This window comes from Phyllostomus discolor, chromosome 1, assembly GCF_004126475.2.
Source record: "Phyllostomus discolor isolate MPI-MPIP mPhyDis1 chromosome 1, mPhyDis1.pri.v3, whole genome shotgun sequence".
Lineage (NCBI taxonomy): Eukaryota > Metazoa > Chordata > Mammalia > Chiroptera > Phyllostomidae > Phyllostomus > Phyllostomus discolor.
In genome coordinates, this window is record NC_040903.2 from 129,348,175 (window position 1) to 129,362,102 (window position 13,928).

The 13,928-nt window shown below is 36.4% G+C and overlaps 1 protein-coding gene across 1 annotated transcript in view; it reads left to right on the forward strand.

Annotated features, from left to right (window-relative positions):
* SEC23A (Sec23 homolog A, COPII coat complex component) overlaps positions 1 to 13,928 on the forward strand; it is a 61,645-nt gene that overhangs the window by 39,868 nt on the left and 7,849 nt on the right. The window contains exons 15-18 of the mRNA XM_028506024.2: positions 6,199 to 6,276; positions 8,390 to 8,551; positions 10,723 to 10,809; positions 12,629 to 12,784. Coding sequence (XP_028361825.1) covers positions 6,199 to 6,276; positions 8,390 to 8,551; positions 10,723 to 10,809; positions 12,629 to 12,784 — 483 coding nt within the window. The remainder of the gene's footprint in view (positions 1 to 6,198; positions 6,277 to 8,389; positions 8,552 to 10,722; positions 10,810 to 12,628; positions 12,785 to 13,928) is intronic.

The window sequence follows — 13,928 nt, forward strand, 5'->3', positions numbered from 1 at the left end:
TCTCTAAAAAAAATAATAAAATAAAAAATAAATAAAATCTTTAAAAAAAAATAATGAACTCCTTTAGTTTTTTCTTGTCTAGGAAACTCTTTATCTGCCCTTTGATTTTAAATGATAGCTTTGTCAGGTAGAGTAATCGTGATTATAGGTCCTTGCTTTTCATCACTTGGAATGTTTCTTGCCAATCCCTTCCAGCCTGCAAAGTTTCTTTTGAGCAATCAGCTGACAGTCTTATGGGAACTCCCTTGTAGGTAACTGCCTGCTTTTCTCTTGCTGCTTTTAAGATTTTCTCTTTATCTTTCACCTTTGGCAATTTAACTATGATGTGCGTTGGAGTGGACCTCTTTGTGTCCATCTTATTATAGACTCTGCTTCCTGGACTTGCATGTCTATTTCCTTCACCAAATTAGGGAAGTTTTCTTTCATTATTTTTTTAGATAGATTTTCAATTTCTTGCTCTTTCTCTTCTCCTACTGGTACCCGTATGATGTGAATGCTGATGTGCTTGAAGTTACCCCAGAGACTCCTTATACTATTGTTGTTTTTTTGGATTCTTTTTCTTCTTCTTGTTCTGGTTGGTTGTTTTTTGCTTCCTTATGTTCCAAATCATTGATTTGATTCTCAGGTTCATCCACTCTACTGTTGCTTCCCTGTAAATTGTTCATTTTAATTAGTGTATCCTTTATTTCTGACTGGATCCTTTTTTATGCTTTTGAAGTACTTGCCAAGTTCCTTGAGCATCCTGTAGCCAGTGTTTTGAACTCTGCATCTGAAAAATTGCTTATCTACATTTTGTTTAGTTATTTTGCTGGGGTTTTGTTCTGTTCTTTCATTTGGGCCATGTTTCTGTGTCTCCTCTTTTTGGCAGCCTTTCCAGGTTTGTTTCTATGTATTAGGGTAGAGCTGCTTTGACTCCATGTCTTGTTAGTGTAGTTTAATGTAACAAGTGTCCTGTAGGATCCAGTGACACAGCCTCCCGTATCACCTAAGCTGGTGGCTCAGAGGTGTGCCCTCCCTCTTATATACCCTCTTCTTGTAGTTGAGCCTTGAGCCTTGATTGCTCTTTTTTTTTAAAAGGACTATTTTTTAAAGATTTTATTTATTTAGTTTTAGAGAGGGAAGGGAGGGAGAAAGAGAGAGAGAAACATCAATGTGCAGTTGCTGGGGGCTGTGGCCTGCAACCCAGGCATGTGCCCTGACTGGGAATTGAACCTGCGATGCTTTGGTTTGTAGCCCGTGCTCAATCCACTGAGCTACACCAGCCAGGACGAGCCTTGATTGCTCTTGGTAGGCCAATGGGCAGCCGCAAGGACTGTCTCTGACCCCTGACAACCAACCTCTGCACTCTGTGTAGGATCATCCATGCAGTGGCCCACTCTATAGAGTCAGGTTTACTTCAGCATGGCTCTGGTGCTTGCTTGTGTTCTGTCTGGGGCTACTTGGCATAAGCTATATTGTGATACGTAGCTGGCTGCTTCTTGTGCTGGGCTTGGAGCTGCCCTAGCAAGGCCAGATTGTGAACTGAGGCCTACTGCTGCTAGTGTTGGGCCTTGGGCCACTTAGTAAGGTACAGAAGCTGACTGAGTTCAGCTGCTGCCTGTTTGAGAGGATTTAGGAACATCAGAAGCATAAGCCAAGACAAGTCATCCATATGGAAAAGCCACTGTTAACTGCTTGGTGGGACCTTAAGTTGGGTGGGGTGGAGTCTCTGGGAATCATCAGGGTAGGGGAAACAGTGTGAGCCAGGTTGTTGGAGTCTCAGATATGGTGCTGTGCGCTCTGTGGCTCTGTGGGGTGAGCACTCAGAAGAGGAGCATTGGCTTCTGCCAGCACTTCTGTCTGGGAGAAGGCTCTCCCCCAGGTCATGCCCTGATGTCAGACACTTCAGTTCCTCTCCATATGCCACTGATGCTTTCGAGCTGCTGCCTGATGCTCAGCGGAAGTAAGTCTGAGTAAGTCTGTGTATGGGCCCTTTTAGAGGAACTGCCTGGAAATCTAGCAGTTTGTTCCACTGTCTCAATCTCCATTGGTTTTTACAATCAGAAGCCATGGGGACTCACCTTTCTGGAGCTGGAACCCTGGGCTGGGGGTCCTGGTGTGATGCTGGGACCCCTCGTTCTGGACTTACCTCTCCTGATTTTTATCTGCCACACATGAGTGTGGGACCAGCCCATTCCATGTCTCTGCCCCTTTGCCCCTCTGCCCCTCTGCCCCTCCGCCCCTTCGCCCCTCCTTTACTTTCATGGTTTCAGGACCTCCATTTACTCAATTTGTTGCAGTTCTGTGTGATGGCTGTTGTATAGTTTAGTTGTAATTATAATGTGGTTGTCCAAGGAGGTGATCTGTGTTTATCTAGGCTGCCATCTTGGAGATTTCTACATTTTTTTTCCCTTTAATCAATTGAATCTAATTAGTGTACAAGTGAATCGAAGCTTCAGGTGATGACAAATGAATCTTGGTTAGAGAAGCTATGCTAAGTAGTTATTATATAGTGTAGACTCACTTTTTTGTACTGATTCCATACTGCTGAATTTTTCAGCTGTAACAGTGAAAACTACACAAATAGAGAGAGGGTTAGTATCTTTTAGGTACTGTACTTCTCTAAGTTGTTTTTCTAGTGAAAAATCTATGCAGGTATACTAACAAACATCTTTGCCTTTATTTGGCATGGTGAATATACTTTTTTTCCCTTGATGATTCAGAGTAATGTTAATTAAAAATAAACATCTATTTAAAAAGTTTTTTTAGATAATGGCCATTATATGGCCAAATTGGTGCTGGTACCACATTTGCTTCTGACCCCTTTAATATATGCTCTTGCTCCCCTTGGTCAGTATCAGTTAAGGTATTAGTATCAACATGTGATTGGCCACCTCTATTCTCAGTGTCTTGTTGGTCACCTTTGTGTCCAGCTTCATGGATCTGTTCCTTACTTTGTTGACTCTTCGACTTTTCTGTTGAATGACATTCTCTTACAACTCAAAATTGATAGTTGATTTTTTTTTTTCATCTTTGTCCTTTGATTTACCACTAACCACTAATTGTGTTCTCCCTTTAGTTGTGCTGCTAGCCCAATGGTTAAACACTTTATCGGATTAGCCTTGGCTAGTGTTAGGAAGTTTCTCTTAACACACTTGGGGCTTTCCTTGCCAATTTTACACAGGCTAGGTTTTTCCTTGCTTTACCAGTGGTACCAGGCCCTTTAGTTGTGCTGTCTCTAAGGTGACCACCTTTGTCATTATCATGTTATTTTTTCCTCTTTTGTTACTATATTTAAATCTCACAATAATCTTTTGAGGTTGGTGCTAGAATTCCACAATCAGCAATGGGAGTTAAATGATCTGGCCATTAGTTTGTGCCTGAGCTGGGATTGGCTGGGGTACCTGAGTGCTCTTCCTCTTGAGTCCAAGGCCGGCCCTTGGTAGAGAGCTGGTTCCCCTTTCACTCTGTAGCCATAGCTGGGTCTCTGGCAGAGGTACCCAGTTTGAGACACTGGGAAGGCCCTTCAGGTCCTAGATGCTTCCTTTCCCTTCCCAGTACATGCTGCTCCACTGGGACTGCTTGCCAAGTCTCAAGCCTCAATCCTTTGGTTTAAGGCAGAATTTTCCAAGCTGCAGTTTGAAAGAATTCTTAATAGGAGATTATTAAGTAATATATAAGGAGGAGTGGGGTCTATTTTCAACTATGTTTGGGAAAAGTAATACATCAGGATAAATGGATAGAGCTGACAAATATGTTCTACATTTTGAAGTATTTAAGGGCACCACCCTAAATCCTAACACAGCTCTCAGAAGAGGATTTAACCTCAGTCATTTCCATTAGAAATCATTACATCAACCTTTTTTTAAATTGTGTTACGATTCCCAGGAGCACTCATTGTCGAAGATGGTAAAGGACAATATAAGGTTAAATTACTTTAAGGATGTGCAGGTATTTCAGGGAGGGAATTGGAGGGAAGGCACCTAAAAGCACATCTTGCAGGTAACCACCTAACCTACACAAGCAGTACCCCTCTTCCAGAGCCAACTCTGCCAGTCCTGCAGCTTCACCCACAGCCAATGAGCTGAGGGCTGCCCATGCTGTTTTGTCTCCTCAACTCTGTTACAAGTTCCTCACCTATGTGTTCAGCTGCTCACAAGATTCCATCTCTTGGATGTTGAAATTCAACACACCCAAACAGAAATCCTCTTCTGCCCACCCACCCACACTAAAACCTGTTCCTCCTGAAGTGTTTGTGTTCTCTAGATCATGAATGGCATCATTTCCTACCCAGTTGCCCAAACCAGAAATTTATTTTTAAGTCAGATTTCTTATGATTTACATTCAGTGGAATTCACCTTTTTAGCCATTGCTTTTATATACCAGCTTATGCTATGTAACTATTTCTATGATCAGGATACAGAACTGTTCCACCACCTCTGAAACTTCCCTTATGCCCTTGGTCACGTTGTGACCGAGCCCAGCTCCTGGAAACCACTGACTGGTTTACTCTGGCAATGATTTTTCCTTTTCCACCATGTCATATAAATGGAATTATATGCAACATAGCCATTTAAGCTTGGCATCTTTCACTTAACATTGCTGAGAGTCATCCATGTTGTTGTGGGTGGTGGTGGTTTATTCCTTTGTGTTCCTGAGTAATATGCCATCTAAGCCAGAAATGTTGAGTCGTGTAAAATTGCTCTTTCTCTTTCATTCCCTGCCACATCCCCAGTCCTGTCAGTTCCACTTCCTACCTCTCTCCCAAATTTATTCTTTGCTATCCTAAGTTAGCAGTACCTCAATTAAGGGGGACCCATAAGGATATCATTATTATATTCACATAGAGCTTAGGCTTTGACCCTTAGGGTCCTTTTATGTTGCCACCTTGGTGCATAAATAATTACTGAGTTAAGGACAGAACAAGCATTCTAGCAAGTGTTGTCATTTTCTTCAAGAAAACTAAATTCTAAGAATTTATCCTGAAGATATAACAGGACAAATATAAATGCTAGCAATGAGGGACTGGTTAAGATAGTTATAATATATATGTAATATATATTACATATGTGTATGTATATATCTGTATGTATTACAGGTAATATATACCTATAATATCACCATAGTGGAGGGCTAATCAGCCATTAAAAATGAAGTAGTAGAGTATTTAATGACCTGAAAAAAATGTTCATAATAAAAGCAAAATTTTCAGATGTAGGTGTCAGATATATCCTGCTCTGGAAATTAGGCTTTTGGACATCCCTAGTTACCCAAACATATAAAAGTCAACAATGTTTTTGTTACTCTTACTAACCATAATATCAGGTATGTCCAATGCTTTAACAGAATCATAGGCACAGTAGAAAATGTGTGTACTTAATATAATATGATCGATAGTTATTAATGCATGATATATTGGCTATTTTGCAGCATCTTTTAAATGTATTTGATATTCTGGGTCAGTACTATCCAGGAGAACTTCCTGCAGTGGTGGAAATATCTGTACTTTGCACTGTCCATTATGGAGCTACTACCCACATGTGGCTACTGAGCACATCAAATATAAAGGGGTAGATAGAAGTAGATTTACAGTTGTAAATATGTGAAAAAGTTTATTATTATTTATTAATTATTGTATTATTTGTTTGTTTTACAACTATAAACCTACCTTTGCCCACCCCTGTATGGATGGTGCAACTGAGCAATTGGATTTTTATTTCATTTTAATTACTTTAAATTTATACTTATTGCTAGTGGCTATCATATTGGACAGTGAAGATTATTACCTTAATCTGTAAACTTCACCAATGAAGTATAATTAGGAAACATTGAAGACTGCCAAGCTCTTATTCTCAGATACCAAGACCTGATTTCTAAGGATTAGCTCTACAACTATAGCATTTTATCTCTTGGATAACTGTGGTTCTGAAATGATTTTTTTCCTAGAAGCCAAAAATGTGATCAACTCAATTTTGCTTTTTATTTGTTCTCTAAGACATAGATAAATATATAAATTATCTAGTACTTAGTTCTAAAATTCAAGTGTATTCCTTTGGTTGTAACTAATCTTTTAGTAAGTCTATAAGCAATATTCCAATTTTATCCTATATCAAGTATTTGCCTCCTAAAGGGTAATAACTTTTTAAAATAGAATATGCATAGGCCACCATTTAATTCTATGCCAGGAGGTATATTACTAACATGTTTTATTTTATTTAGTGTCAGAAATTTGGAGAGTATCACAAAGATGATCCAAGTTCCTTCAGATTTTCAGAAACTTTCTCCCTGTATCCACAGGTGAGTAAATAAAAGGTCTATGTTCTCTTCTTTGTGTTGATGATAGCATTGAGTCTTACTTTTGTTGTTAACTTTTATTACTTATAGAACCTATTGTATTGGGTTATTCTTTTGGTTAGGTAAGTTTCGGGATAGATAAGAAATTAGTATTGTGCTGTGAGTAGTCAGTGAAAAAGTATATAGTATTTTTCTGTTGGTGTTGCAAATAGAATTTATTTGTGGTAAGTGGAAATTACACTGGGACCCTTCTGTGGAATAGAATTAAGGGTAGGGCAGATTAGCATTCCCTTTGACATAAGGCATCTAATTACAATGGTACTAAAAGAATTTAACTTGAAGTAATTTTACAGATCAGCTATTCTTACAGCATGGGATCAGCATTTGAAAACAGTTTTATGGGGACATACCAGATAAATAGAAACTAATTTGATTTATCTTATAGAATCTTTTCACTGGACAGCCGAATCTATCCCTTACCTGTTTTAGTGTAACAGATAACATTTATTCAATTAAGTACTATCTGCAAGGAACTTTAGGAGAATAAACACTGATGTGGATCCCATTTTTAAGGAGCTTTCAGTCTGAAGGGTGAGATCACAGAACTGAACATGTGAAATGGTATGAAAGATATACAGAATTTAAAGGAATCTTAGAGGAATCCTTCCAAATAATTGGTTAGATACATATTTATAGAAGAGGTGGCATTTAACTTAGCCTAGAAGGATGATTTATGTTGATGAGTGGAAATTCAAATTTTTGCTCATGAAAACGTTCTTTAAAGCCTTAACTTTCTTTTCAGAGCTCCTCTTACATTTTTTGGAAAATATTTTATTGACCTCTAATTCCATGTTTATAGAGGGAGACTTCCCTAAACCTCTGGTGAAGTTTTGAAGAACTAGGAAAAGGCAGAGCCCACTTGTCTTAAGACAGGCAAAAAAGCCTTGCTGTTTTGGGAGTTCTTGGGCCTCATCTTCATAGCAGAAACTAATAGGAAAGGGAATGGGGGCATTAGCCTAAGCATTTGACTAAATTTTCCACACTTTCCTTGCTTTCTTTTTTTCCCTACTCTAAAGCTTCTCTTTAGGCTTTTAGGTTCAGAGAAATCTGGGCATCCCATCTTTTCCCCTCTACAGGAAATAGAGACCAGAAGACCCAGAAAACCTTTTTTACTTCAGGTTTTCAAAGGCTAATGTAATGATCGTCTAAAAGGTGACATAGACTAAATTTAAGGGAGATCTTTGTCTTCAAAATATTTAACCCTAAATTTACTAGTTACACGTTCCTGTGAATAAAAAAGAATGGCTGAAGTGATAAGGCATTGGGAAAAGGAATGAGAATTTCAGTGAGTGGCATGTGTTGGGAGAGAATTGTGAAGCAAGTTTTTTTCAGGAGCAACATGTAGGCACTTGAGACCTGAGGGCTGAAGGAAGGTGAGAGAAGTAACTGAAAGACAAATGGATAGGAGTACTTTGGAGCCAATCCTATTGATTGTATCAAAGACCTTTTGATTAAGTCAGGGGACAGTGGAGCTATCTTTTATTCAGGTGAAGTTTTCTTTCTGATCTTTTTCATGTGAGGAGTGAGTGGAAGGGGAGAAAATGAAAGGAGAAAGAATAAATGAAAATGCAAGGAATGTTTCTTAGAGATTAGGAAGACCTTAAATATTAAGAAACAAGTGGGTGTATGTAAGTCCCTTTTAAAAACCTATCTGTTAATCTACTTTTATGTTCTCTTTAAGTATTTTGGTGGTGTTAATGAATAATAATTAAAAAATCCCAGAGATGTGGCCAGAGAGATGAGGAATAAAAAGAAAGAAGGCTGATAACACATCATCTGACATCAGCCTCTGAATAACTTAAATCTGAGATGGGTGTTTTTGGTCTCTATTTTTGTTTTTATTTTGAGTCATCTCTATTACTTTAATTTTTTAATTGTTGAATTAAATTTTCAAGTATCTGATAAATATGAATAAGATTTTAAGGAATACAGTTTAGAATGTTATTATAATTTTGTTGTGGTATTGGTAGTTGTAATCAAATGCTTTTTATAATAGTAAACTCCTATTGCAATATTAAAATCATTAAAAAGCTATCTCACATGTTTTATCTTATAGTTTATGTTTCACTTAAGAAGGTCTCCTTTCTTGCAAGTTTTTAACAATAGTCCTGATGAGAGTTCATATTATCGTCATCATTTTATGCGTCAAGATCTGACCCAGTCTCTAATCATGATTCAGCCTATTCTGTATGCATATTCTTTTAGTGGACCTCCAGAGGTAAGAGGGACATAAAAAAAATTGGTTTTGTTATGGTGATGTGTACTATTAAAAAGCGAAATCCACTAACTTTTTCTTGAACACAGTTACTAAATATAAGAATTTAATTTAAGAATAATTATCTTAAGTTATTCATGTGTTCATTGAAAATATTTGTGAGTGTTTACTATGTGCTAGGCTTCATGCTAGGCCATATTAGGAAATTATTAAAAAATAATGAAATAATGAGACAGAAGAGGCTTTAAAAATTATTTATTTTTAGAGAGAGAGAAAGGAGGGATAAAGAGAGAAAGAGAAACATTGGTATGAGAAAGAAATATCAGTTGGTTGCTTCTTGTATGTGCCCCGACCTGCAACCCGGGTGTGTTCTCCAACCAGGAGTTGAACTGGTGTCCCTCGGTTTGCAGAATGATGCTCAACCAACTGAGCCATACTGGTCAGGGCAAGATGGAAGAGAATTTTAAAATCATTTTGCAGGCCTGTGCCCCTGGGTGTCCTGTAATGCCCCATGCCAAAGCAGACTGAGACCTTGGAACCGTTGCCTGGCCTCTGCCTGTAGCTGCAGGCACTGAAGCAGATTGCAAACTGGAAATAAAAAATTATTGTGTCCAGTCATTTAGTTGATCAAATCCTCTAGGGCTTATGATTTTTATGTCTTTAACAATGTCATGATTCTAGAATCTGTATCCTGTTGTTTTAATATAATATTTTCCTGTAGTCTTTTTTGACTATATACAGTTGATTGTATATATAGACTTGTACTTAGAAAGGGATAAAGTCATCCATTTAATCTTCTTAACAAACTGTTCCACTTATTTTAACATATTATTAAATAAACAGTTTTTTCATTCTATAGTTAAAATAGTCTGTTTTATTATTTAGAAGTATGTTATGACTATATTTGAAAATAACACTTTAGAGAAAGTCATGAAAAAGAATATTTACAACTTATTGATTAATGATCCCTCATGAGGCCTTTATTTACTGTTTTGTAAAAACAGTGGGTAAAATGTTTTGTTACTATAATTGTTTTAGTATTTTTTTCATGGTATCTACTTTTTTAGGAAAATACATATTTCTAATATGTTGATCTAGCTATTTTGTCTTATAGTTTCTTGAATTAGGAAGGGAAGTTTTAGAAATAACAAAAATTTCAGAGTAATATATGTAAATTGTAGGCATTTGGAAAAAGTGGAATAATGTTCAGAAGAAAATGGAATCCTATCAACTCTAGTGCCTGCCCCTGTCAAGCCTTTCCATTTAGTCCATGAGTCCCATTGGCTTCATTTTCTTAAGGCTTTGCTTTTGGAGATATCCTCTTTGTTTCCTGCATTATCTTCATTTTCTCTCCATCTGGATCCTTCTTATTAACATAGAATAATAAAAGCTCTCATGTTAATACAAACAAACAAACAAAAAACCCTTGACTTGACATTTTTTTCTAATTGCCACCCCATTTTCCTGGGTCTCAATCACAGCCAAACTCACAATCTACTTTCTCACCTCATATTTTCTTCTCAGCCTGAACTAGTCAGACTCTTGTCCCTAATATACACTGAAACAACTCTTAACAATGCCTTACATCTTGCTAGAACTCTCAGCAGTGTTTTCCTAGTGATGAGAACTCCTTGTAAACCTTTTTGCTCAGGGCTTCTCTGACACCTGCATCTCCTGCTGGGTTTCCTCCTGCTCGTGGTCTGTTCCTTCTCAGGCCATGTCATTTTGCTGCTGGCATGCCCCTTTCAGACCTCTAGGGTTGTCTGGCTTTCTCTCTGTCTTCCTTCTCTGTACGATGCAGTCTAATCTTCAATTACTGTCTTCATGCATGTGATACCCCAATTTATGTTATTAGTTCCCTTTCATATCATAGTCCTTATTTTTTCAAATTTGCTGCATCCCAAGCTTTTCCTCTTTTACTCAGTAGTGCCACCATCAAGGTTAGGAGACATCCTTGGTTTCTTCTTGACTGAACTCTATTTTTCAGTTGTTAACCTCGGTTTAGAGAAGGTAAAGTAAGAATATGTCATGAGAATTCAGAATAGCGAGAGGTTTTAAGTAATATATAAATTTAAAACTTAAAAAATTTAAATTAATAGATTGTGGAAAGATCTTTTGTGTCTTTAAGTAATTTATATTTCCTTCTTTCTCCTTTCTCATTTTCTTCACATTAGCCAGTTCTCCTTGATAGCAGCAGCATTCTTGCAGATCGTATTCTTCTCATGGACACATTCTTCCAGATTTTGATTTATCATGGTGAGGTAAGATTCCATGGCATTTAAAACTGTGCATGTATGTAAAGTCTTTGCCTTTCACTGTATGGCTAGCATTTTCCACTATGATAAATTTTTATTTACATTTCAATGAAATATGTATAAAATGTGCTGCTTCCTACCACATGGTTTCAGATTTCATTTGCAGTTGACCCAGCTGTGGTTATTTTATCTGTTTATCCACGCATGATTAGACAAGTAGATTTTACATAAAGCATAGTGTTGTGAAAGTAAGAACATTGATATATGCATAGGTGTATCATACTTTTGGATTTAACCAAAAACATTAAGAGAGGAAGAGTCAACCTTTGTCAGTGGACAAGCTTTCCTTTTCGTTATTTCATGTATTCCACATGAATTTTTTTTTTTTGCATTTAAAGTGAAAGTGAGTTTATTAGTGGACAAGAGAGACAGAGAATGGGCTATCCCACAGAAGGAGCAGCCCAGCCCGTCTTTAGCCTAAAGTATTTTTAAAAATGATGCACATGTCTTGAAAATTTATTTAAAATCTAAGTGAATTAAAATTTATTTATAACTTCACTTAATTGGAATAGTAAATAATTGGAAAGGGCAGAATATTTGAGTGGCCATTAAGGTATTTAGCAGAATTCTATTTATTCTGCATTTATTCATTCAGCCAATACATAAGTACTTCCTCTGTATAAAAAAGCACTGTACTCTGGATGCTTTGAAAGATAGAGATTCTTTAGTCTCAGACCCAGACTCAGGCTTACAGTCTAATATTCTAATAACTCGTGCTATTTATTTTTCAATCTTTTGAATTGTAAACAATATTTTATTTTCACTGTAGTAGTAAAGGCATTGCAGAAATATCTTTTAAAGTAATATTATTCAGGACTTTTAAAAGATTTATTATCATTTTTAATTGATATTAGTTACTTATGCCCTTTACTTTTTTTGTCTTTATGAATTAATAAACAAACGGTTTAATCCCATTTTCTGCTACCTGTGAATGTTTCACTGAGTTCTGTTACACCCTCATTCATGTTTTTAATAACCTCACAAATAGTATTCAGTGCCTGCCTTGTGTCACTGGTTGTTCTAACAGTTTACCCAGCAACATTATTATTTATTAATGCTCTTTCTAAGAATAATTTCTATAATATGACAGAGCTAGGTTTTTGCTTATTTTTTTATTTTATGATAATGTTTGTGTCTTTAAATAACTTGTTAATGTGCTTAAAGAAGAAACCAAAAATGCAAATGATTGTTTCTCTATTAAATACAGAGATATTGTAGAGTGTAATGACTATTTCAGTTAACTTAGAAACCAATTCAGATTTAAATTTTTGGTAATTTAATTATGTGGTTTTGGGGCCATTTATCTTAATAAAAGAATTGATTCAGATGTTCTACAGGTATATTTATCTTGGTGAGAGCATTGCTGTTATTTTTTAAGTTTTTATCTTTTTTTTCCTTGCCAGAATGTAACTCTATTGGTAAAGACTTCTTAATAGTAGGTCATTTAGAAATCTCTGGGAAATCTTCTGTAACAAAAATTTCCCTCATTTATTATAAGCCTTTTAGTAACATTAAGCATAGTGTTTTAAGATTTTCTGGATTAATTATTTCTCTTGATTTTTAAAGGATAATAAATATCCTAATAGTGTATGTGTTTACTCAAGAATACTGAGAATTTGTATTCTTAACTTTAAAAATTGAGATGAATGGAATAATCTATAATTTTCTTACTTTCTAAAGATTACTTCAGTTGAAAAAAACTCATTAAGATTTTGGAGAGACAAGAAATTAAAGCTAATAATTCCTTGAATCATTTTAAAATTAGACCATAGCCCAGTGGCGCAAGTCAGGATACCAGGACATGCCAGAGTATGAAAATTTCCGCCACCTTCTGCAAGCCCCAGTGGACGATGCCCAGGAGATTCTTCACTCCAGATTTCCAATGCCCAGGTACATCGACACTGAACACGGCGGCAGCCAGGTAAGTGCGGTTAATTTACATGTGTGTTTGTTTGTTGCTTCTTTTGTGATGAGGTGTTCCTACTTGCCTTCCTTTATTTTTCCTTTTTTTAAAAAATTTTTAAAGATTTTATTTTATTTTATTTATTTTATTTTATTTTTATTTTCTTATTTTATTTTATTTTATTTTTTTAGAGAGGGAAGGGAGGGAGAAAGAGAGAGAGAGAAATATCAATGTGTGGTTGCTGGGGGTCATGGCCTGCAACCCAGGCATGTACCCGGACAGGGAATCGAACCTGCGACACTTTGGTTTGTAGCCCGCGCTCAGTCCACTGAGCTACGCCAGCCAGGGCTCAATTTGTACTTCTTAATCCACTTACCTCTTTACCCGTTCCTCCATACACCCCTTCCATCTTACAACCATCAAAATGTTCTCTGTATCCATGATTCTGTCTCTGTTCTTGTTTGCTTAGTTTGTGTTTTTTCGATTCAGTTGGTGATTGATATGTATTTATTGCCATTTTATTGTTCGTAGTTTTGGTCTTCTTCTTAAATAAGTCTCTTTAAATTTTCATATAATAAGGTGCCGAAATAGCTCAGTTGGGAGAGTGTTAGAGTGAAGATCTAAAATTTTATATCATAATGGTTTGGTGATGATGAACTCCTTTAATTTTTTCTCATTTGGGAAGCTCTTTAACTGCTCTTTAGTTCTAAATGATAGCTTTGCTGGATAGAGCAGTCTTGGCAGCAAGTCCTTGCTTTTCATGACTTTGAATATTTCTTGCCAATCCCTTCTAGCCTGCAAAGTTTCTTTTGAGAAATCAGTTGGAAGTCTTATGGGAACTTTCTTGGTGTTTTTTTAGATTCTCTCTTTACCTTCAAACTTTGGCATTTAACTATGATGAGTCTTGGAGTGGGCCTCTTTGCATCCATCTTATTTGGGACTCTCTGTGCTTCCTGGACTTGCATGTCTATTTTCTTCACCAAATTAATGAAGTTTTCTTTCATTATTTTTTCAAATAGATTTCCAATTTCTTGCTCTTTCTTTTCTTCTTCTGGGACCTCTGTGATGAAAATGTTGGAACTCTGAAAGTTGTCTAACAAGCTGCTTATACTATCCTCGTTTTCTTGGATTCCCTTTTTCTTTTGTTTGTCTGACTGGTTGT